Source organism: Mauremys reevesii, linkage group 20, assembly GCF_016161935.1.
Source record: "Mauremys reevesii isolate NIE-2019 linkage group 20, ASM1616193v1, whole genome shotgun sequence".
Lineage (NCBI taxonomy): Eukaryota > Metazoa > Chordata > Testudines > Geoemydidae > Mauremys > Mauremys reevesii.
In genome coordinates this window covers 6,086,543-6,110,497 of record NC_052642.1, presented here as the reverse complement: position 1 = coordinate 6,110,497, position 23,955 = coordinate 6,086,543, and the positions used below count along the sequence as shown (strand labels likewise).

At 55.2% G+C, this 23,955-nt stretch overlaps 1 protein-coding gene and 1 long non-coding RNA gene across 5 annotated transcripts in view; one reads left to right on the top strand and one right to left on the bottom strand.

Annotated features, from left to right (window-relative positions):
• The window catches only part of SRRM3 (serine/arginine repetitive matrix 3), a 78,467-nt gene extending 58,027 nt beyond the window's left edge, over window positions 1-20,440 (bottom strand). For 2 of the 3 annotated variants that reach the window (XM_039507348.1, XM_039507349.1), the window contains exon 1: window positions 20,191-20,414. In XM_039507348.1, coding sequence (XP_039363282.1) covers window positions 20,191-20,414 — 224 coding nt within the window. Of the gene's footprint in view, window positions 1-20,190 lie in introns of all 3 variants that reach the window. The other variant, XM_039507347.1, reaches the window with a different exon arrangement.
• LOC120387125 lies at window positions 982-15,007 on the top strand. 2 transcript variants are annotated; one of them, XR_005590039.1, is made up of 4 exons: window positions 982-1,101; window positions 1,266-1,400; window positions 5,617-5,846; window positions 14,854-15,007. It is a non-coding gene; the product is annotated as an uncharacterized LOC120387125 (long non-coding RNA). The 2 variants fall into 2 exon arrangements; XR_005590040.1 differs by lacking the exon at window positions 5,617-5,846.
• Window positions 20,441-23,955: the final 3,515 nt, after the last annotated feature.

Here is a 23,955-nt window from a genome sequence, read left to right as displayed (position 1 = left end):
CCCCCCACCCCCCGCCCCTTGAATTTGATTTGATATTGGAAATAATTTGCCAAATCATTTCCAGGAATAACGCTCAATTGGGAGACCTCTATTCAAAATGTAAGCTATTTTGATTGGACACTGTGATGAAGTGGGACTCTTCCGTAATATTTTTGTGCGGCCTGTGTGTGCCTCAGTTTCCCCTATGTGCAGCAGGGTTGCCTAGTGGGTAGAAAGAGTTGTTTGCTCTCTGCTGAGGCTATGACACAGGTGTGAATGGTACCTACCTGTCTGGGGCTTGGGCCAGCTTTTGAGAACACCATGGCAAACCCAATCACTAGGACTTTGATACCTAACCATCAACTCCTACAGATGGCCCACCTTTCTGCAGGAAGCCAAGCAGCGTTTGCCCAGCGGGGGAACGGAGGAGTGGGGAGGTGCCGGGGGATGGTTAAGGGTTGGCTGCTGAGGGCTTCCGGGGGGCCGTTCACCCGGGACTCTGACAAAGAGAGGTCAGAAAGACAGAGCTGGACCCCAGGGGTTCACCAGTGGGTCTCAGACTTACCCGATCACACACCCCTTCTTTGTGTCTGTAGTAGTCTATGTCTCACCCTCCCCCCGCCACACCAGTACACACACCAACAAAAAACCCCACAACATGCATCTCTCACTGACTGTTGAAAACAGTCTGCCGCTGATTCAAACAAAGCCAACCACCCATTGTAATACGCAGGGCCACCCAGAGGGGGAAAGCAATTTCGGAGGCCCCTTCCATAAAAAAGTTGCAATACTATAGAATACTGTATCTTGTGGGGGCCCCTGTGGGGCCCGGGGGCTGGGGCAAATTGCCCCACTTGCCCCCCTCCCCCCCCGGGCGGCCCTGGTAATAAGAACAAAAGCAAAACTGGGCTCGTGGGTGACGCTTACAATTAACCACGTGCCCCGCGCCGTAGCCAACGGACTGACGTACCGACGGCAACGACTTTGTCTAACGCGCCGCAAGCGTAACAGAAATCCATCCGCACGCACAGCACCATCTAGAGTCAGGGGCGCAGCACCGCCGGGGACCTGATCTGTCGGGAGGAATCCGCATTGCTAGTTATTCAGTGATGGGGCTAAAATGTGAGCAGTACCTTTTCCCCCAGAGCGTCTCCTACCCCCCCCATACAACCCCCCGCCCACCCGCCCCCAGTTTGAGAACCTCTGCTCTAGGGTAACCGCAATGGACTGGACTCCAACGCCCATTTCTCTGTGCTCACCACAGGACTTTCTGCACTGTCTTCCAGTCGCCGAACAAACCCGGCAGGGGCTGAGCGGCCTGCGTTGGTGCATGGCTCCCTGGTGGCATGCCAGTCGCAGCTGGACTCCCTGTGCAGAGCTCAGCAGGAGTGCGGGCAGCCCAGATCCAGTCCAAGGAGGCGGTGAGGCCATGGGGCTTACCCTGGGGGAGGAGTGAGACCCCGAGGGGGTCGGGCACACTAGGGGGGTTACTGACAGAGACTGCTCTAAAGCAAGACCCATAGCACCAACCCTGTGGAGCTATGACTGGCACCATCACCATGGCAAGGACGGGTGGTGCAGAGGCCACCTGCCTCAGTTTCCCCAATCAATACTTCCCCCACCTTCTCTGGTGGTTTCCATGACTCAGCCCTCCAGCCAAGTCACTACAAAGGCCAATTCCTTCCAAGCTAGCAGAGTCCAAAGTCACTATCCAAAGCACCACAGACTAATCAAATCCATGCTACAGCCGGGTTTGCTCTGGGTCCTTTCAGGGTTATCCAGCTCTCCGCCTCCCCACTGCCAGGGCCCGGCCTAAAACCCATCAGCAGGTCCAAACAGGTCCCGGTCAGAGCCTACCTGCCCTCCGGGGAGGCTCAATCAGGCATGAATCCTATCCTGGCTTCTCTCGCCGCACCAGGGCTGTTGGTCTTTTCTGTAAGGAAGGGGAGCTGCGGGCGGTGACATTAGCTAGAACGGTGAGCCTGCAAGGAAGGCCACGTGGGACAGGGGGATTGAAGGCAACAGCTGTCCTGGTTTTCAGGAGCCAACCATTGGAGCTAACCAATGTGGGGCCCAATCCTCAGCGGGTCTAAACGGGTGTAGCTGCATTGACTTCAGTGGAACGACGCTGCTCACTTCAATGGGGCAACACCGAGCTGCACCAGCTGAGGGCCAGACCTGCAATTTTGGAGGCCTCCGAGATCCTGGAGCGTCCCAATCCCCCATTCCGAGGAGGCCTGCGCCATGTTGGACTAGATACCTCCTGAGGTCCCTTCCAACCCTGAGATTCTCTGTCTCTGCGCCTCTCTGCTCCCTCGCTTTCATTCTGATCCAAAAACCCACCTTCCTTCCTTCTCCCAGAGGCTCTGTTACCTATCGCTGACAATCAGCGCTCTCCACCGGCTCTTGAAACACAGCCAGGCACGGCCTCGGCGCTAGGTCTGTGCTGCCCAAATCTGGGGCTCTTTGGACCCGGTGTTTTGGTTCGGTACGCTAGAGAGATGGGAGACATCAGTACAGCATCACTGCTGAGAATCTAGATTAGAAACCGGTGGAAAAATTAAGTTCAAACGCTGAACCTTCCTTAAGTTCAAAGGTCTTGGGATCGGATCCAGGCCCGTCTCTCCCCAGGTGTATCCCGTGCCCGTTCGAGTGCAAGGGAGATGAGGCTAGAGCCGTTACCATTCTCCCTCCCTGTGATCCTGTCTTGGGTGACAGCTGGTGCTACCAGATGTGAGCAGCTCAGGAGAGGCCTGTGCTGATGCCCTTGTCCGGCTGAATTTATCACGCTTCAAAAGCCAGCCGGTCCCAGAATTCCCCATCTATTGGGCCCTGTGGCACGGCCCCGAAGGGACACTCTGTGTTTTCTGCTCGGTAACCTGCTCCGCCATTTGCCAGGAGCAGCCCCTGGTCTGAAAGTCTGGTGTATTTTTAATGTCATGCCTGGAAGAGGCAGATTGGCCCCCTCCGTGCGGCTGCGATTGGCTTCTGCAGGCCGCGGCTCGGTAAGAGTTTGTGTAATCGACACGACAGGAGGCTGGGGGGGGCGGGGAGTTACTTGGTCACGGACCTGCTGCCTCGCTTGCTCTCTGAGGCGCTGCGTCTGGAAAGACGCGAGCCCCAGGAAAACACTCTTCGGCTCGGCGATGTTCCGGGCCAGCCGTCAGACACCAGGGAGCTTGCAAGGCCGGGAAGGAAGGGAGCAGGAGAGGAGAAAGGCAGAGGAATGTAACAGGCTCACGGGTCGCTCTTTAAAATATGCATCAAAATGCGCAGCTGGAAGAGAGAAGCTGGCTGCAAAGCGAATGGCTGCCAGAAGGCGAGCGCCAAGCCGGGATCCGCCCGAGAATAGAAGGATTCGCGGACCCCGGCGCTGCCTTGACTTTAAATGGCTGGTGCCACTTTGAAATGTCCCAGCAGGGCGGCTGGGAGGGGGGAAGGATTAAGGCACCAAGACAGCAGTTTCCTTCAGTCCTTCCAAACCGTTTCTTTTCCGTAATACCTTAGGCACCATTCGCCTGTGGAATTCAGGGCCGGAGCTGGGCGGGGCATGGTTTTCTTGTCCTGGAAAATGGTTTGAGATTTAGAAAAATGTCCCATCCCGACTCCTGGGAAGAGAAGTCGAAATCCGGACCATTTTTGGCAAACTGAAAATTAGAAAAATCCTTCAGCTGGGCTCGGCTCGGGTCCCGCCCCGGAGCTAGTCCTGTGTCCACTGCAGCAGAGCGATCCTGATACGTCGAAGGAGACCCGCTCTGTGGGTAGGACTAGAGTCATGCTCATGCCTTGTGCTGGCCTTCGTCACAGCAGGGAATCTCACCTGCGGCGCAGCGAGTTCACCACTCTCACGCCCAGCGCGGCAACCAAGCACCCCCTGCCCCTAACCCCCCACTTCAATCCGAATCGAATGAAACCGTGTCCATTTACACGAGCTGCGGGCGGCTCTGGCCCGTTCGCTCCAAGGGAGCGACATGCCGTTGACACCAGTGGAGGATGCAGCCCCATTGACTCCAGAGCAGCGGAGGGTCCGAGCCCCGGTTAGTCGGCAGGAAGACGAGGGCAGAGAAAGCAGAACGCCCTGGTCACGCAGGGGAACGTTTTGACGCCCTCACTCAGAGGTTCCGCGCTTGGATTCACACTGGCCTCGGAGGCGCAGTCCCAGCCAACCCGCTCTCCCTCTGCTGAGCCCCGAAAGTTGGTCTGTGTCACAAAAGGATGAAATGCGGGAGATACCCTGAAATGTCTGCGCAGGGCAGGGAAAGGGCCAGCGCCAGTCTCCGGGCAGAGTGATCTGCCCCACATGGGCTCAGTGTCTAGGTGACGCTTTGTCTCATGTATAGGATGAGATAGGAGCCCAGGGTGCTGTTCCCAGCACTGACACTGATGTGCTCTGTGACCATCCACACGTTACTGTCCCCTCTCCATGCCTCAGTTTCCCCTCCCACCCTTACTCTGCCGTGTCTGTCTAGATTGTAAACTCACTGGCACACTTAGTCTCTCTCCCCAGGTGTACGTACAGCACCTGGCACAATGGGGCCCTGATTGTTGCTGAGAGCTACTGTCAAACAAATAGTAATCCAGCAGGGAAGCTTGCAACTCTGCAGGAATGATTTCCCCTCTGCTAAGCCCTTCACTCCCATTCCTGGGGTCTGTGGCCGGAGTACAGGAGGATCCATCACTGAGAGAAAGAAAAGCCGGCTAGGAGCTCGGAGGGAGCAGCGTGGGGCTCCCGCTGCGTCAGACACAGGCCCTTCCAGACGCTCTGGGATACAGCAGCCTGCAGAGCAGGAGGAGGTGCGTCTGCTCAGTGGACAGCGCTCCACAGGGCCTGATCTCGCCAGAGGCTGCCTGGCTCGCTGCCCTGCCAACAGGAAACACCAATAACCGCGCTCTGCCCTTCCCAGCCGAGGGCTCCAAACGCTTCAGAGATGCTAACAAATCAATCGCTCTGCGAGGCAGGTATCGTTAGCTCCAGTGTACAGATGGGGGAAATTGAGGGCCAGAGAAGGAAAGGGACTTATCCAAGGGGCTGAGCTGGAAACTGAACCCAGGAGTCCGGACTTCCAGTCCCCAGCACTAACTACATCCTTGCACTTAACAATACCATTGCCCAGCTCCTGCCATCAGTAGCTCTCAAAGCGCTTCACAAAGGAGAGCTCACTCATTAGTCCCATTGTACAGATGGGGAAACGGAGGCATAGGAAGGTGAAGCACCTTGTCCCAGGTCACCCACCAGGCCAGTGGCACAGCTGGGAACAGAACCCACGTTTCCCGTACCTGAGTCCAGGGCACCGGCCTCTGGACCGTCCTAACTCCTAACTGCACTAGTCACATGGGCAGCCAGCCCGACTCTGTGGGATTCTCCCACGCGAGGCAGAGAACAGTCACCACAAGGAGAGCCAGACGGAGCCGGGCACGGAGGCTGCAAGGAAGCCCTGCGGTGGTGGGCGTCTCAGCGGCTCGCTGTGCTATTCCTCCTCCCCCGTCTGTCTCATCCTTTTGCTGCCATTCATACAGCTTTGTTCCTTGAACGTTTCCGGAACACGGAGCGTAATGAAGCCACCTCTGCCCCAACCGCACCTTGGGCGGGGACTGCATTCATCCCAGGATCTGATTCTCTGCTCTCCTTTCCCTTAGGAAGTCATCTCCGTCAGGGCAGGGTGGGTGCACCATGCTACCAATCAGGCATCTCCAGTCACCCCCCTGCCCCCCGGGGAGCATTTTGCACCTAGTTGGCCCAGGTGTGAATGACAAGGCAGCGGGGAAGCAGGCGCACAGAGAGGGGAGTGAACGGGCCTGTGGCAGCAGATGGTCTATGGAGGAGCGAGGAGGCTACGGTGGCAAGGCTCCACACGCACATGTCCCTGGTAGGTCGGAGTTGTGTGCGGACACACGGTGGGTCGGATACACCGCTGGCATAGCCCCACTGACCGCGCTTGCTTCCATGGAGCCACCCTGGTTTGCACCAGCACAGCCGAGCTGCACACACGAGCGCCCCGGAGCGGCCAGGCTGCAGCCCATGGGAAATCCCAGCAGGCAGGCCTCATCGGCACGAAGGAGTATCTCCCTAATCTCGGTGTGCGGTGCCGGCAAAGCAGGGCGGAGGCCGGGGAACACAGCAGGCAAGGCCTTAGAAACCTTGGCAAAGACGGGCCCGAATGGAACCGTAGCTAGGACGTCCCACACAGAGGCAGTAGGGACTACAGCTCCAACGCCCCAGGCTAAGGTTTGCCCCGACGTTAAATCCCGCCCCGAGCAATGCCGGCGAGTCAATCAGGGCCGGGATTCCCACAGGAGCAGAAATCACAGGGACCACGGGTGGGTGTAAATTGGTGGTGTGACCCGAGGACGTTGGCCCGTGGATGTCGGTCAGTGGTTCGGCACAGGGCTGGGACTAAAAGGGGTGGCTCAGGGGCGTAAGCCAAGCAGGGGAGCCGAGGGCAGGTCAGCCAGGGCTGCGAGTGGGCCAGGTACCAATTATCAAGGCGGTGACTCGACGGGGGTGCAGTGAGTGATTGGTACAGGCCACTCCACTCCCCGTCCAGCCATTGCTTGCGCTGTATCTCTCTGCTCTGAAACACCAAAGGGCTCCGGAAACTGCCTCTCTCCCTGTTCCCAGAGCCCGCACAACCAGCCCGACTGGCCAAGCACGAGCGAGCTGGGTACAGAGCATTCAGGGGTGGAAATCGATAAGGGCTGATGAATCGGGAGTGTCAGCTGATCAACAATCCAGTCCGGGTGTACGTTAGCCAGGAGTGAAGTGAAGCGGGTGGGAACGGGTGGCGTGAGCCACACGGGGGTGTAGCCAGGAGTGCAAGCTGCTCAGTGGTGTAACTGGGGCAGAAGGGGGCCAGGTGTCATTTGCACAGGGGGTGTGATGCAGTGCAAAATCCCGCCCCCCCCACCATTAGATCTGGTGGAAGTATCAGCCCTACCCTGAATCTTGAGCCAAACCAGGCTCCCTGGGCTGAGCATCAGGCCACACGTCTCTCTCTAGTTGCCAGGGCGTTTGGGCTGGGCTGCGGCTGGCTGCCTATCCGAACCCCTATCCCTAATCACTGGCCCAGGACACGTCGGGTTGGCATGATCCCTCCTGCCGTTTCCACCCGCTGTCCTTCCACTGATGGGGCTGTATCTGCTCTGAAACGTCTGGGCTCCGGAAGCTGCCTCTCTACCTATTCCCAGAGCCTGCATAAATGTTCTCAATCAGCCGACTGCACATGCTGTGAACGCCGCTGCATCTCAGAACCCACAGTCGGACTTGAAAGAGCCGCTATCATCCCGGGGCGCCTGTGCCCAAGGGGGACCCGGAGGGGGGATGAGGCAGGAAAGTGAACAGCACAAAACGAAGGCACGTACTGAAATTGGAGACAGCAAGGATAACGCAGACTGCAAACATGCTGCTCGACAAACATCCTCCCGGCTTCCTGGGGACCGGAGAGGTGTCCATGGGCTGCGTATGGGGGATCAGGGAGGTGTATGGGAGGGCGCACTGGCTTGTGGGGCGATGGTGAGTCTGTGTGCGGGATCCTGTGTTTGTGCGCATGGTGGGGGCGAGTAGGTTGCAGTGGCAGGCATGGGTGGGTGCTGGGCATACAGCCTTGTCACCATCCCAAGGTCAGCATTTTCCAAGCACAGCCGTTTCCTCTTCCAAATCTAGGGGAACTCCGCACTGTGTCGGGTAGCAGCTGACCCGTGGGCCAGGCCTCAGCCCATGCAAGCTGCAGTGCCGTGGGCTGGGTCCTGGCAGAACCGCCTGCAACCCTTCCCCTCCCCAGATTTTCTATGGCTATTTAATCTCCTGAAACTCACTTTGAAAGTGTGAAATTCACAGAGCGACTCGGGAAAGAGGGGAAGGAATTAATATGAACGAGTTCATTTGCGCCGAAATGGCCTCATTAGCACGCAAGCTGGTGACAGTTCCTGAAACCTGCTCATCGTGTGGACCTCCCACCCCCTCCCCCAGGTCCTAAAGACAGAGCCCCCCTATCTCTGCTGGGGAGAACCCCAGCCCCGCACTGGACAAGTCTTAACGACCACCGGGGCCAGCCCTAGGCTTTGCCAGGTATGTACAAAGTCCCCTGGGTCCCCTGCAGAGGTCCCAACCCCCCTAGCCGGCAGCGCGGTGACATGAAGTGTGGGGATTTCGTGGCCGGAAGCTGGGGGTCGTTAGTGGGTTTGCTACTACTGGGGGCAGGGAGCAGAGCAGGTGCCAGCATGCCAGGGCCTGGCACAAATGGGGGGGATCAAGTGGGCGGGGGCAGTCGTGGGCATTTGCCAGGATAGGGAGGGAGGTCGGAGAGCAGCATCCCCAAAGGGCCTGTCAGGAAGCTGCATCCCTGGACCAGTCTATTGTCCAACCAATCAGTCCATTTAATGCGCTATCCTAGATCTCTCTCTCATCCCCATACACACCCAGCGTCCATCCCCATACACACCGACGATCTATCTGTCCTTCCATCCATCCATCCCCATACACACCCACCATCTATCTATCCTTCCATTCATCCATCCATCCCCATACACACCGACCATCTATCTATCCTTCCATCCATCCATCCATCCCTATACACACCGACCATCTATCTATCCTTCCATCCATCCATCCCCATACACACCGACCATCTATCTAACCTTCCATCCATCCATCCATCCATCCATCCCCATACACACCGACCATCTATCTACCTTCCATCCATCCATCCATCCATCCCTCTACACACCGACCATCTATCTATCCTTCCATCCATCCATCCCCATACACACCAACCATCTATCTATCCATCCATCCATCCCCATACAAACTGACCATCTATCTATCCTTCCATCCATCCATCCATCCCCATACACACCAACCATCCATCCATCCCCATACACACCAACCATCCATCTATCTCTCCATCCTCATACACACCCAGCGTCTATCCATCTATCCTTCCATCCATCAATTCCCATACACACCCACCATCTATCCATCCATCCCCATACACACCCATCATCCATCCATCCATCAGTCCCCATACACACCCAGAATCCATCCATCCCCATACATAACAACCATCTGTCTATCTCTCCATCCCCATACACACCCAGCATCCATCCATCTATCCTTCCATCCATCCATCCCCAGACAAACCTATCATCTATCTATCTATCCCCATACACAGCCACCATCTATCTATCCATCCACACACACACCAAGCATCCATCCATCTATCCATCCATCCATCCCAATACACACCTATTAACTATCTATCCATCCATGCCCATATACCCCCCTCTATCTCGCTTTCCATCACCATGGCATCTGGGCCCTTGATTTAAGGTTACTGATAGAAACCCCATGGAACTCAGTGGCTCAGCCTAGTTCTGACCCCAAGCTGGCCGATTTCGCATGCCTTTTTCTTGGGGTTACTGTGTTCAATCCCAGCCATCCAGGAACGACTCAAGGGCCACAAGCAGAAAGTGACCCAAAGGTTTGCACTGCCTGAGCTCCCCACAACCCCCAAGCAATGCCCCTCCAGCTTGGCATGTGACACAGCCCTAAGCAGATTACGCCTCCTGGAGAACAAGTTCCTGTTTGCAGGGCCTGATGTGCAGGGGTGCTGAGCACCACATGATGCCAGCAGGCATCAGGGGGAACGGTGGGTGCCCAGCACCTCTGAGAACCAGCCTGCACCGGAGTCAGTCCCAGCTGCAGCCTCAGGCCAGCTGCATGGGTAAGACCCACGGAGAAAGCAAAGAGGGGAGGGGGTTTGATTCAGAGCTGGAGCAAAGCTCTGGAGTCCAATGCAGGCGCCACGGTCCCCAACACCCTCCTTCCCCCGTGCACCCAGCAGCCTCCGCTCAGAGGTTCCACATAAGAGGATTCCTCACATGAAAACTGTCCCCATCCCCCCAGGAGGCCACACTATGATTCAGCTGCTCTCTTCATTAGGCCTGTTGCCCCTAGATTAAAGAGCCCTCTTGTAGCCAGGATTTTCTCCCCCCAAGGTCAAGACACCTCTGGAGCTCCCTTTTCACAAACCCAGCGGATTGAGCTCTTTAAGTCACTAGCTGTGAGGCCTTTCCTCCAGCCCCCTGAGTTATCTGCACCCTCCCCAGTTTTTCAACGTCCTTAGAAAAATGTGGCACCCACCAGGGCTGGATCAGTTGCCCCGTCTTGCCTGTGCTGCATACAGAGGTAACGTCCCCTCCCGGATCGCTACTCCCCTCTGTGCACTGCTGCGTGGCAGGGTGACAGCCTGAGGCTGCCGGCCAGGAAAGCTGCAGGGCGGTTATCGAGCCCCTAGGGGGAGATTCAGTGGAAAAGAGGCTCAGAGAGGCCTGGGCATGATAAGAAATTGCCAGGATGAGGGTTGCCAGGTGTCCAGTTTTTTACCAGAATGTCCGGGCAAAAAGGAACCCTGGTGGCTCCAGTCGGCACCACTGACCAGGCCGTTAAAAGTCTAGTTGGTGGGGCAGGCAGGCTCCCTACCTGGCTCCGCGCGGCTCCCCAGAAATGTCCTTAGGCTCCTATGGGCTCCTAAGTGGAGGCGCGGCCAGGTGGGCTCCACGTGCTGCCCCCACCCCAAGCACCAGCTCCGCAGCTCCCATTGGCCAGGAACCGCAGCCAATGGGAACTGCGGGGGGTGGTGCCTGTGGGTGGAGGCAGTGTGCACTGCACAGAGCCATATGGCTGTGTCTCTGCCTAGGAGCCAAGGGGCATGTTGCCGCTTGCGGGGAGCCCCCTGAGGTAAGTGGCACCCCACTCCCGCTCCCCCTGAACCCCTAATTTCTGGCCCCACTCTGACCCCCTCGGCTCCACCCCCCAGCCCGGAGCCTCATCCCCAGCACCTGCACCCGCAGCTGGAGCCCTCACCCCCTCCCGCACCCCAACCCTGCCTCATCCTGGTGAAAATGAGTGAATGAGTGAGGGTGGGGGAGAGCGAGTCACAGAGGGAGGGGGGATGAAGTGGGGGCAGGGTCTCGGAGAAGGGGTGGGGCAGGGGCGGGGCAAGGGTGTTCGGTTTTGTGGGATTAGAAAGCTGGCAACGCTAGTCAGGACTAGAGGGATTTGGCTCGTTAAGGAGAAGAGCTAGAAAGGCCTTGACGCAGGCAGGGGAAGTGATTGAGGGCCTCATGCAAGCGGCTCGGCACCTCCTCTTTGCATTGCTCTGGAACAGGGGTTCTCAAACTTTTGTACTGGTGACCCCCTTTCACAATCGAGTAGGGGCACTGGCAACACCTTCGTTTTCCTCTGCAGCATCGGGCGCAAGCAGGGCCTGGATTGCAAACCAGCTAGACCGACAGGCTGATCCGGCGTGTAAACCCCTACCTGTGCCATCACACCCTAATTCCTTCCCCAACACAAGTGGGGCAAACTTCGTCAGAAATAATACGGAGGCAGCAAATATGGCAACTCCCGAGTTGCTCAGGGTTTTGAAGCAGGCGATGGAGAAGCAGGAACAAACACGTTGCTGGGGGTGGGCTGTCCCCAGGGACACAGTTAATTCAGGTCTTCCAGGCTTTGGCTTTTATTGACGGGACGCTGAAGAGTGGGATTGTAGGAGCTGGGTCTCCAGCCCTTCCGATGGAGCCTTCTGGGACTCAGCAGAACCGGGTTCAGGTCCTTGTTCTCTCTCCGACTCCTGGCTCGTTCTTTGCCTCCATCGCCCAACTGGAAAGCAGAGGCAATGATCCTTCTTTCCTCTAACCTTCTTGTGTATTTCAGTTCTAAGCCCTGCGGGTCAGGGCCTGTCTCTCACTCACAATGGGACCACGCTCCGAGGCTGGGGCGTCCAGGGTCCTCATGCGGGACACATAATGAATGAGATTCCCTCAATCTGTGGCTAGGTCTGGAGTGAACAGGTCACAACTGCATCCTACGCAGCTAAGGGTGCCGGCTTCTAAAAGCAAATTGCATCTGGTTGGTGACAGATCTTCTATGACTAAATTGCTTGGTAACAGAAAAAGCAGAGCGGGGACTCAGAGGCTCAGTTGCTCCCTTGAATGGGGTCTCCACCTCCTGTTAGTTCCATCTCTCGGCTGCCACTTTTCTATATACTTACAGTCTGGCCTGTTGACTATTTAATGGACAGAGACTGAGCTTTTCCTGGAGTATGTTGTGCCTCTCTCAAGCGGATCCTTTCCACTGGGGCTGAAAGTTTCTTGTTTCCCTTCCCAAATGATTAAGCGTGTTAAATGCGAAACATCGACCCGAGGGAAGGCAGCAGGGTTAAAAACAAAGCCAGGAAATGCAGAAAAGAGATGCAGAGGGGAATGTGCAGTCTTTACACACACTTTGATACTATAGGCCAGATTTTCCAAAGGACTCTGGCCCAGATCAAAGGTATTTAGGCACCTAACTTCCACTGATTTGAGGGGTGGGCCTTGGGTGCATCTGGGTGCTGAGCCCTTTGGAAAAGCTGGCCTTATGTGTCCCACGGGGACTTGTGGGGTGCTGAGCAGTGTTTAAAATCAGGCCCTTATTTTGGCACCTAAATGGGAGTTATGTTCTGCTACACATCTGCCCGGGTGGGTGCTGAGATATGAACAGCTAGTCCTGCACTGATGGGTATGCGTGAAACACCAGAGAGAGGTTATGTTTCGTATTCCTTTTTGTGGGTGTGCACGCTAACGTTTTCTGTCCATTCATTATTATTCTAGTCGAGCCCAGCAATAACGATGCCTAGCTCTTACATAGCAGTTTCACCAGTAACTCTCAAACCACTGGGGAAACTGAGGCACGAGGGGTCGGAAGCGACTTGTGTAAGGTGACCCAGCAGAGCTGAGGCTAGAATCCAGGTTGCCTGAGTCCCACTCCAGGGCTCCATCCCACTAAACCACACAGCCCCTAGGAACCCAACACAAGGATCAGGGCCTCAGTAGGTGCTGCACAGCAAACGAACAAACACTCCCGGCCTTGGAGATCTTTTGCAGTGCTGAATCTGCTTCATAAAATATCCTTCACTCTCACAGAGAAATCTCCATCCATGGATTTCAAAGCACTGAACAGAACAAAGACAGCCTCATTTTGCAGCTGGGGAAACCAAGACGCAGCTTGGTTAAGTGTCTGGCCCGACAAAATCCAAAAGCCCAGAAAACACCCCTGACTGGGCGCAGATCTAAACAAGAAACTGGATACAGCCAAGTGTTTCTCTAGGGGACAGTCTTGCCCTCTAAGGTCTGTGATGCTATGCTATATACCCGTAGGACACACCTTGTTAGATCTGAGAGGATCTAAAGAGCTGAAAGCTCTTTGCATCTCATCAGAGGAGACAATCCCCCGCTTGTCTGTAGCCCCCAAAGTCTGGAGTCCAGGGGAATGTCTTCAATCCACCTCTCAGGACGCCGAGGTTCCAACCAGAGACCTGTGCTGGCAGCTGTATCGCTGTGGTCCGAAAGCAGCCCCCAGTGGTCAGTGAAGATAATCCCGTCTCTATCTCCGCTTCCCTCCTCCCTTCTTTGAAGGTGACCTCTGCAAATCTTCTGACCGGTTTCTCCCAGCTGTAGCTACACGCACTGAACAGCAACATGGCCGGGCATTTCAGCACATTGTCAGCTAACCAGGACCTGCCAAATAACGCACCAATGGGCACCCTTGCAAATCCTGCACAGCGAATTGGGCCCTGTGAAGTGATTTGGGCAAGAAGAGGCCCGGAGGCAGGAGAACCACAGACTTCCCAGCTGTAACCTGAAGCTGTTCGAAATGCACTTGCTGGCAAAGGCAGAAATACAGAGCGTGAAACACCTTTCAGAGTCAGAACACGCTTGTCAGTTTCGATTCAGGAAGCCCCTTGCCCAAAAAGAAATGGCAGTCGGCTAGTGCTTAGATGCCAGTCACGCTGCCCTCCCTTTGCCGTTCAAAGCTAAAATTCAGCTCATCAAGAAAGCAATTTAGAAAAACTCCAAAGCAGGTTTCTCAGCCGGTCTCTGTCACTCACACAACCACGAACGCTGGAAGCTATAGGGCTGGCTCTGCTTTTTGCAGTACTGCTTGCTTGGTGCTGGGACAGTCTGTTGATTCAAAGAACAGGCCCCAGGGTCTATCGCAGGGTTTTATTTTGCCGTTCATCCCCATGCCCTCCGGGTGCCAGTGTTCCAATAAGGATAAACGTACATAGGTCAACTTTTCATTCAAGATCTAACAGGGTCCCTGTTGCGAGTGCCAATTATGGGAGAGCCGCAGGGTACGTTTCCAGTGCAATCCGCGGCGTGACTGGGGTGTGTGTAGACACCCCAAGCTAGCTTTAATCTGGTTCCAACAGCATGAGTGCCGCTGTGACTTCACTGCTCCTGTTAGTGGTGCTGGCTAGACCAAAACTAGTTTGGGTTTGTCTGCACATGCTCCATTCACACCTCTGACCGCACTGGAGACAAACCCCCAGACTGATTTAGGGGTAGTTGGTCAGGGTTTTAGGTTGACCGCCTGGTATCCACCCCCAGGCCATCAAAGGTTTTGGACCCATGTTATTTACTGGGGAACAAGTGATCCAGGAATAGTTTCGGTTTTTATAAACGTTGTTAAAAGCTCTCAAACAAACCTAAAAATATCTAGAAAACATCTCTCCAGAGCTGAGCTGCTATTAACACTGCTAAATTCAAAGGATCAAAGCAAAATCAAACAAATTAGTCTCAGTATTGGATTGGCGCTGAATCATCCAATTAGTACTAAAAATAATCAATCCTTATATAAATTCTAAGGAGTCTAAGGAGGCGGCTCTCCATTCAGTTCTAGATCCCAAAGCTCAACATCAACCTCCAAATACAACTCCCCCAAAAATAAGGACTGAGAACCCCCCCGGCACAACTTGTTACTAATAGGCCACTTTCCATCAGGAGATTTCAAAGCGCTTTACAAAGGAGATCAGTGTCATTATCCCTGTTTTACAGGTGGGGAAACTGAGGCACAGAGCAGTGACATGACTTGCCGAAGGTCACCCAATGGGCTAGTGGCAGAGCCAGAAATAGAAGCCAGGTCTTCTGAATGGCAGGCCACACCCCCTCCTGCAACAAAGCCAGCGGATTAAACGCTCACTCCTCAGCGACATGCAAATAAAATCAAACTTATGCCATCAGCGTGACCATCTCCACTTTCTTCTCCGCTAATCGAACCAGAGACATATGTTCTTAGGCTTCCTGGAAGCGAGGCGATTACTGCGACCTTTCTATGCTGGTCTCGGACTACAGGCCGAGAGCTTATCTTCCGAAATCTACATCTCGACGGAGAAACGCTACTTGAAAGATCATCAAGATGAACCTACTTCAAATGAAAGGAACTGGGACACACGTGCCAGGCTAGGTCTAGGCGGGCTGTCCCCAAGCCATGCCACAGTGGAAGTGCATTGGATCTGCTGGGCCAGGCTCTGAGCCACGGGGAGAGGCAAGTAACAAGAATCTCTCTAGAGAGACAAGCCGGGATGTAATTCTGACCATGGTGGGTGGATCACTGGGTCCAGGCAGAGAAGAGAGGGGACTTAGCTGGAATGAACATCCAGGGAAGTTTCTATTGGGCAGCTGGACACAGACAGACCCTGTGGTTCTCTCTGGCTCTGCTGGCCACAGCCAGTGCTGCCTAGTGACACCACGCTGCATCTTCCCGAGGCTGCCGATTAGTCGCTCCATGCAAGAAAGGAGCAAAGAGGGGAAGGGAACAAAACATCTAGGGGGGAAAGAGCAGGGAGGAGGTTTGGATGTGGATTTGGGTCTGAGACGGAGCTTGGGTTCCGACGTGACCACAGCAAGAATCGCGCCTTGCTGCTGCTGGGACGTTTTGGCTGAAGAGGGCAGAAATTTCACATGATCTACTGACCTGGCAAGATTCCTGCCATCTCCCTCCTTTAGATCTGACCCGGACCCACAAGTATGGGAACCCAGATCCCAGACACCAACCCTGCCCTATTCTCCAACACTCAGGGGAGTGGGGAGAGTTGGTTTGAGGTTCCTTCTTGGCCCCATCACTACAATAGCTGCGATGTCCGTACCACACACAGACAGCCCCCTACTTCCAGCCAAGCAGCTGCATCTGGCGCAAGGACCAGAGTTGGTTGTTTAGCCAGAGATACAAGTTTTTAACTGAACCACTTGAAAAAACTACCACTCCATGAAGTTACATTTCAGAGGGAAAAAAACACCTTTTAAAACGAGGTTGCAGCAGTGTTTGAACCATGCACCTGCCACGCGAAAAAAAGCAAGCGTCTCTACCCCTTGAGCTAAAGCTCCATTAGCTTGCAGTAGTAGTAGGCTCTTATATTCTTACGCTGACCAAAGCCCCACCCTGTGCTAGTGGCGGTTACGCGAATTCACACCCCTTTTGTTAACCTACACGGAAGGTGCTCAGAGGACGAGCATGGTAGAAGCTTCCCTCTCACCTCTGCTGCTATTTCTTGTTACAGCCCTAATGCTGCAGAGGCAGACATCACAAGCCAGGCCTGGGCTGGAGGTGAGGAGGGCAGGTGAGCCCAGAGCGGTGAATCGCACCCAACGTTTGCCTTGGCTGCTGAGCGTGAAATCCAATCTCGCCCTGCGCTCCGAGCATGTCAAGTGCCTGCCACCGCCGCCCCCCGGGAGGCCAGGGAATAATTGAAAAACTCAATAATTTATCAGCTACTTTCACCAAGAGCAGCGGTAAACAAAGCAAGCAAAGAAACACCCTCTCCCGCCTCCACTGTAAACCAAGCCATGGAGCATTCAGCTGCCGCCCCGCTGCTTTATTTTCTCTGCAGCTCTTTCCCAAGCCCTGCGAACTACGGGAGGAGGTCAGGGCTTCAAAGCAGCGTTTAGCTGTGGAGCAGTGCAGGGGCCTCCGGTTATATATCGAAGGCCGGGCACATGTCAGGCCCGGCCCGGCATCAGCCACTGGGGTGATGCACTGAGCAGGAGCAGAGCTGACACGGGCTCTGGGGGACGTCCTCCTGGAGAGATTCGGGGCTTGGGGAGTTGGACACAGTTAGATCACTTAGATTCGAATCTATGCTTAGCTCCCTTCTACGAGATCTCGCGTTAAACCCCGTTGCAGCGTCTAACCAAGGATGTGGCCAGATCAGGTTTCAAACAGGGTTTCTAGCGCAAATCCCCAGTCAGGTGATGAAACCAGGCTAGAAACGAGTTTAGCCGGCAGTGCAGAATCCCTGCTGCAGTGATCCGAGAGCAGATCTCTGCCCCCTGCTGAAGGCTCAAGGACTTCTCTGGGCAGAGATACTCTTTGCAACATAAACCCACACAACGCACCACCCCATTGTGTACCCAGCTCTGGTACTGATGTGCTTGTCCCTTAATATCCACATGCCACAATCGTTGCTGCATTTAGCCTCACAGCACCCAGGAGAAGCAAGGCGAGGCTATTACTCCCATGGTACAGACAGGGAAACTGAGGCACAGAGAGAGGACATGACTTACCCAGTCTGTGTCTGAGAAGAGAATTGCACTCAGGTCTAGGTTCTTGCAAGCAAACAAGCAAACCACTGAACTATCCTTCCACACATGGAGGATTGGTCCATCAATGGCTATTAGCCAGGATGGGCAGGGATGGCGTCCCTAGTCTCTGTTTGCCAGAAGCTGGGAGTGGGTGACAGGATGGATCACTTGATGAGCATCTGTTCTGTTCACTCCCTCTGGGGCACCTGGCATTGGCCACTGTCGGTAGACAGGAGACTGGGCTAGATGGACCCTTGGTCTGACCCAGTGTAGCTGTTCTTATGTTCTGGTCAATGACTCACTCACAGCACAGGTAACCCTCAATCCTTCTTCACTTCAAACCCGTGTTACTCCTGCAGCACTGAATTGCTAACCTGAATCTTGCCAGAGGCACTGTGAGCACTGGGTGTCAACACGGATCAAAGCCCAGTTTTCAGAAGAGATTAGGGCCAAATATCCACCTGCTCAGTGCCCACTCGCTCCCACGTGCACCTTCTCTTGAAAATTTGGATCTTACGTGCATGAGGCGTTTGGCCTTTGTTCTCGGTAAGACTTTCTGAGAAAGGCGCCCCCTCCTCTCCGCCCAAGAAAAGCGAGAAGAAAATTTTAGCAAACAGAGAAAACATGCATTTCTACAGCCCCGACTCTCAAAAATACCTTCAGGCATTCCAGAGGGCCTTTGCACGGACACTGAGGACTCCCACCCATACGGAGAATTTAACCCAGACAGGGAACAACTGGGGCTGAAATATGCATAATTAGACAGTGGAACTCATTGTCACTGGATGTGGCTCAGGCCAAGAACATAGGAAGAATCAAAGAGGGATGGGATATGTATATGGATAACAAGAATATCTGGAGTTATAACGGTTAATGTTAATACATTTTTGGAAGGGATATTAATCTTCCTGCATCAGGCCTTAAACCAATCCCTAATTAGGATGAGACGTTCATGGGGGGCAGATATCTGCTATGGTGGGGTCTCCTGCACCTTCCTGAGGCATCTGGTGCTAGGCGCTGTCCGAGACAAGATCCTGGACAAGTGGATCATGGGTGTGATCCAGTCTGGAGTTTCCTGTGTCCCTAATTGAAACATGATCACCAAGCTCCTTTCCCAAAGCCCTAACCCTAACTCAGTCTGCTGGGCATTTCCTCTGGATTCATTCCTGTGGCTGAACATTGCCAGGATTCTCCAGGCCCATCTACGCCCTGATCAAAGAGACACCCTGCGCCACCGGGCTGCCAGCCAGTGAACCTGGCAGGGGGCCGGGCTTGCTGCAAAGCTCTCTGGACCAGCCTTTGGCGATGGAAAGATGGAGACAACCTCTCTCCATGTGTGAATGCCCCAGACTGGCAGCTCCAGACAGCTCTGGGTGTTGTCAGTGCGGATGACATCTTGCCTGCCTACCCAGCTGGAGAAATGCCGAGGGTGAGAAGCTGTCAGAAAAGGCTGGGAGAAAATGACAGAGATGGAAAAGAAGGGTCAGACGGTTCCCCTGCGATCAGACAGAGAGAGGGTATTCAGAACCAGGAGGCAGCCACTTAGCCACCTTGTAGCTTCTGAGCAGGACAGAAAAACACAAACACGTTACATTTTGGGCTAACGGTGCATCTCACTGCCCCTCTGCTTATCTGCCTGTCTCTGATCGTACCCTGCAGTGGGCTCAGTAAGATCCAGCCCCAAAATACTTTGGGACAGATCCCCTGAGGGCGCAGAGCAGCCTGGCAGTCTGGACGGAGGAAGAGGGAACAGAGAAGAGACCCAGGTGCTAGTCATCTGGGTGGCAGCATTCTGGGTGAGATGGGGCTGATTCCTGTGTTCCCAGGAGAACATGATGTGCTCTGAGAGGTGCATGAGCAGGATCTGGCAGCGTTGGGGTGGACCGTGGATCTGCCAGGACCTCTGGTTTGGTAGCAGCAGCTTAGCCTTGGTGCTTTCCCAGTCTTACACCCCATACGGGAGAGAACCCACCGCAGGAACCACCCTGCACCCCAACCTCTCGGCCACTCCAGCCTCTCCCTTGCTTCCTCTGACTGATCACTGGAGCGGCAGCATGGTCTGCACGAACGGGCACGAGGCTGGGAGATCCTGAGTGCGAATCCTGGCTCTCTGTGCTCTTGGGCTGTCACTTTGGCCCAGGTCCTGGGGCTCCCAACTTCCACTGAAATCCACAGGCGTTAGGTACCGAAGCCCCTTGAGGAGCTGTCAGGTGACACAGAGCTGGAGTGAGGCAATGGCCAATGTTTCCAACCAGAGGAGCCACAGCTTAGTCTCCAAAATCCAGATTTAGCCACAGATTTCAGAAGTGCCTCTGGGAGGTAGGCGCACAAGCCCCACTCAAGTCAAAAGGACCTTTGCTCCTAACTCACCTCGGCACTTTTGTAAAACCCACCTACATTCAGCCACAGGGGCGTTACTTGAAGCCCGTTTTTGATCCTTTGGGGCCAGCGTCTGTCGAGCACTGGGGCTGTATAAAGCACTAGACAGCTGCCTCCTGCCCTCAGGCTGTAACATGAGCAGCCCTGGCCTAGACTGCAGCGTGGCGAGGGGTGGAGAAATCCAGCATGGTCTAGTGGATTGAATATGGGGCTGGGGCCAGGGATTCCCAGGCACTGCCCTGCTGTGGGGGAGGACGGCCAATGGCCTGCTCCGGGGCGTGATGTACTGGGTTGCAGGTGGCCTGGCTCTGATGGCCTCTTAGGAGAGCAGTGTGCCTAGACTGGAGTGTCTGGTGTGGGCTTTGCTAGTGGAGAAACGGTGTCCCCCCCTGCCACACTCAGGAAAGCCTCCTCCTCCAGAAGGACATCACTCACCCTTGTTCCTCCATCATCTCCTGCAGCTCCATGCACTTCAGCTCCACCCGCCGCTTCCGCTCGTGATCCAGGATCTCCCGGTGAGCCTTTTTCACCAGGCTGGGCTCCACCAGCCGCACCTCCTCCTCCGGCTTGTGCCAGGTGCCGGAGGCGCCGGGTTGGGGAAAGCCGTTGGCCGCCTCCTGGGGGGAAGGCATCTTGGCCCCGTTATTATATAGGGCCATCCCAGCGTGCGCCCTCCGACTCCACAGCCCCTGCGAGGGATAGAAACAAATTCATGGTAAGTCATTTCCAGCTTCCCTATCCCCAACCAGGAGGGAGGAAAAAAAATACAGCTGAGCACTAAGCCACTCAGCTAAATTAATACTGACAGCTTAATGGGGGACGAGCTGTTCTAATCTGCTTCTCAGCACATCGGGGACGCACGCCGGCAGCCAGGCAGGGCGGCTGCTGTTAAATCAGAGAGAGAAGGAGGGGTCCTGGAGCCATGGGGACACAAATGAAAGGGCCATGCACAGTGGGCACAGATCCCATGTCATCCAGCAATAAAAGCATCACGTGAAAGACCCTCCTTCAACAGGGGATCCCATCCCTGGACCAACTGCAGCGAGGTCCAGCTTGGTTGGCTTTAGGAAGTGAGGTCCTACTCAGCAAAGAGACTGTAGAAATAGCATCTGGGTTCGTCGTGTCAACAGGATTTCCAGCTCAAACCTGATCGGTTTACTAGCAAATGCCTGGGATCTGAGAGTCAAGCTGGGTTCTTTTCTTTCTTGCACATCATCACCAGTAATCAAGGTTCTGCTGGCCAAACCATGCCGCTGGTGACATCTATGCAACCCCACTGTCTTCCTCTTTGCCCTGGATCACAACTCTGCAGCCGCCACCCCCACATCTAAACCAGCATTCCATGGAACTTAGCAAACAATTCTGCCGCTGATACACCGGGAGGGCCGACAGACCACAATCCATTTGGGTTCCTAACGGCAGCAGATCCGACTGACACACACAAGGAAGCAGGGCTGTGGAACTAGGAGGTGCCTCGATAGAGGACAGCTGCATTTCAAATAGCACCACAAGACCGTAGTCACCTACCCCTGGAAAATCTAAGGAGAGCTGACCCAGCTGGGATTGAAATCTGTATTCACAGTAAGGTGACCCACATGCTTCTCGCTGTAGCCAGACTTCCAATGCAGCTCTGCTGTCTCCCTGTAGAGGCTGGACCATGCACAGAGCTGTGTGAATCTATTACTGCCTGAGAGCTACAGAGCTGGTTATTAAGATCACACAGTAACGGCTCACGCTTTTAGAGCCAGACGTCCCAGGTTCAGCGCTCCCGGACAGCCAGAGCAGGGGGCTGCTTCCACACCAGTCAGTCATCCCCTCTGGTAGTGGTAGCATTCGACCTGCTTCAGAACCGCTTCCCCGCATCTTAATTTGATCCTGGAGTTTGGCCACTGGCTTCAAGGGAAGCCAGATTCAGCCGTCTCCGAGAGCTTTTATACAATTCTAAGACATGCAACTTGAGAAGAGATCTCTCTGCCCTGCTGCACTGAGCCATCTCTTTTGATTCCCTGGCTGTAGCAAAGCACGTGGGTCATCTTGTTGAACTGGATTATTTCATTAAACACAAGCTCAAGCTGGGCATTTTGCACAAGTCTAGGAGGTTCTATGATGGCCACATTGAAGCCTCACTGCAGGAAAACCCCAGCTGAGCTCCTCAGCTAATGATAAAGGTTTGAGAGAGCTGGGCGTGCTGGGAGGAAAGCCACAGCTACTTGCTAGCTGAGACAATGATTAGGTGCCGATTGCGAATTACCAGGCACAGTGCAGCCTCCCGTATCCCTAGAGCCTGTAGATGAAATCTGGCTACTGCGTGTCTCTTGGAAGGTAGGTTATGAAATTAAGCACAAAACTTAATTATTCATATCAGGTGCCCATTGCAAAAAGCCTTGGGGGTGCAGTTTGCTTGGCTTAGAATAAAGGCAGGAACATCCCCCCAGTACAGGGAGCCCCCTGCAGCCTCCCCGTATTTAGAGGACAGAGACCAGGAAACCTGCGGAGCAATCCCAATGCCTGAGTTCCAGAGCTGGGACAAAGAGGCTCCCCTACGGCCTAGAGTCTGGTTTGCCCGTCCGCCTCGTTGCAGCAATGCATTGTGGGACAATCGAGGGTGCTGGCCTGGGACACCTCAGTGTCACTGAGATGAGCATCTGGCCCACTCAGGTTCTTGCTGCTGCGTCCTGAGCACCCGGGAGCGGAGAGGAGCCCAGCACGAGCCCACTTTGCCAATGAGCAGAGCCACGCCCACCGCTGAGGGGGCGGCTACAGCTGGTGCCAGTCTGCCAGGGAGGGGCTCTGCCAGGCCGCCGCCCCTTTGCCTCATGCGAAGGGAGCTGCAGGGGCGGGGGGGAGTTTCAGCAGCGCCCTGCACCTGTCTAACCCTGCCCCCGCGGACGTCAAGGATAAACCCCCCCCAGCACTGAAACCCCCACTGACTTCAGTGGCCATGGAGTTCTCTCCCCGCAAGGCGAATGGCTCTTCTCCTCCAGAGCCCAACCTCGGCGAGACCTTAGGGGCACACGGCTCTGGCCAGGAGCCCATGCTCCAGTCATTTCCTTCCACCCACGAGACTGGAGGGAGTGACGTCTCCAGGCTGCCTTGGCCAGCCGCTGCATCCCCGGCTTCCTAGGGGACAGCACTGCAGGTAACCTGCATCCAGGTGCCCACCCTGGCAGGCTACTTGGGAACGAATGGGACTCCCGGTTCGGGTGCCCTGGCCAGACCAGGACTGACCCGCTGCGAGAGCGGGATCAATGATCCACAGATCCAGGCAGGAAAGGGCCCAAACCATTCAGCTCCCACGCTCTGAGTGCGCTGGGGGCCTGCATCTCGGAGAGGCCACAGCTGGGCAGACCAGCCCCCCCCCCCGAGCCCCCGTGCAGAGGGACTGGCCCAGTGCCCCCTCTGCAGGTGCAGGAGATGCCAGAGCTAACCCCGTTTCCAGCTCCCTTCCCACCCAAAGGACACTCCGCTTGGCATGGAAATCGTACCCACAGGCACAATTTAGCCCCATACATGTGCCAGTTAAGAAGAGCTTACGCTAATGGGGGTTGCTCCCTCTCTCTGTCTCTTCCCGCACAGAGCTCTGAACTCGTCCAGTCATCTCTTTGCATCTGGGTAACAAACTGAGCAGCTTGTCTTTACAGAGTCGTTAAAGCGCCGGTCTGGGACGCTGGAGAACTGGGAGCTATTCCCAGCAATGCCACCAAAGCCATTTGTGAGCCTGGGCAAGTCACTGCCCTGCTCTGTGCCTCAGTTTCCCCCTTTGTAACAGTGGGGGTCAGCGCCTGAGCGCAGGACTGGTATAGGGGGCTGGTGTGTTTCACGGTGGGGGGAGGTATCCCCTGGGGTTGGTTCTCCCCTTCCAAGGCCCCTGTGCCCTACCCAGGTGTTGTAAACGCCTGGCAGATTGGAGACTGGGGGTGTAATTCACCCCAGGAGTGGGTTCTGGGCCAGGACCACAGAGTTTGCCCTGAGGAAGGACCGAGTCAGGCCCCCAGGCCCTGGCACGCTGCTCCCTGGCAGCATGGCTCCAGGCCACGCATGGGGCACTGCTACGGGGCTCGTTAACTGCTCCAACTTTTATTTGCAAAGGGTCAACATCCAGAGCTATTTTAATTCACTGATCCAATGTACTGCCAGTTGCCAGGCAACACAGCCCTCTGTTGCCGCCTGTGCGGAAGCTTGTAAGGACTTCGGCGGCGG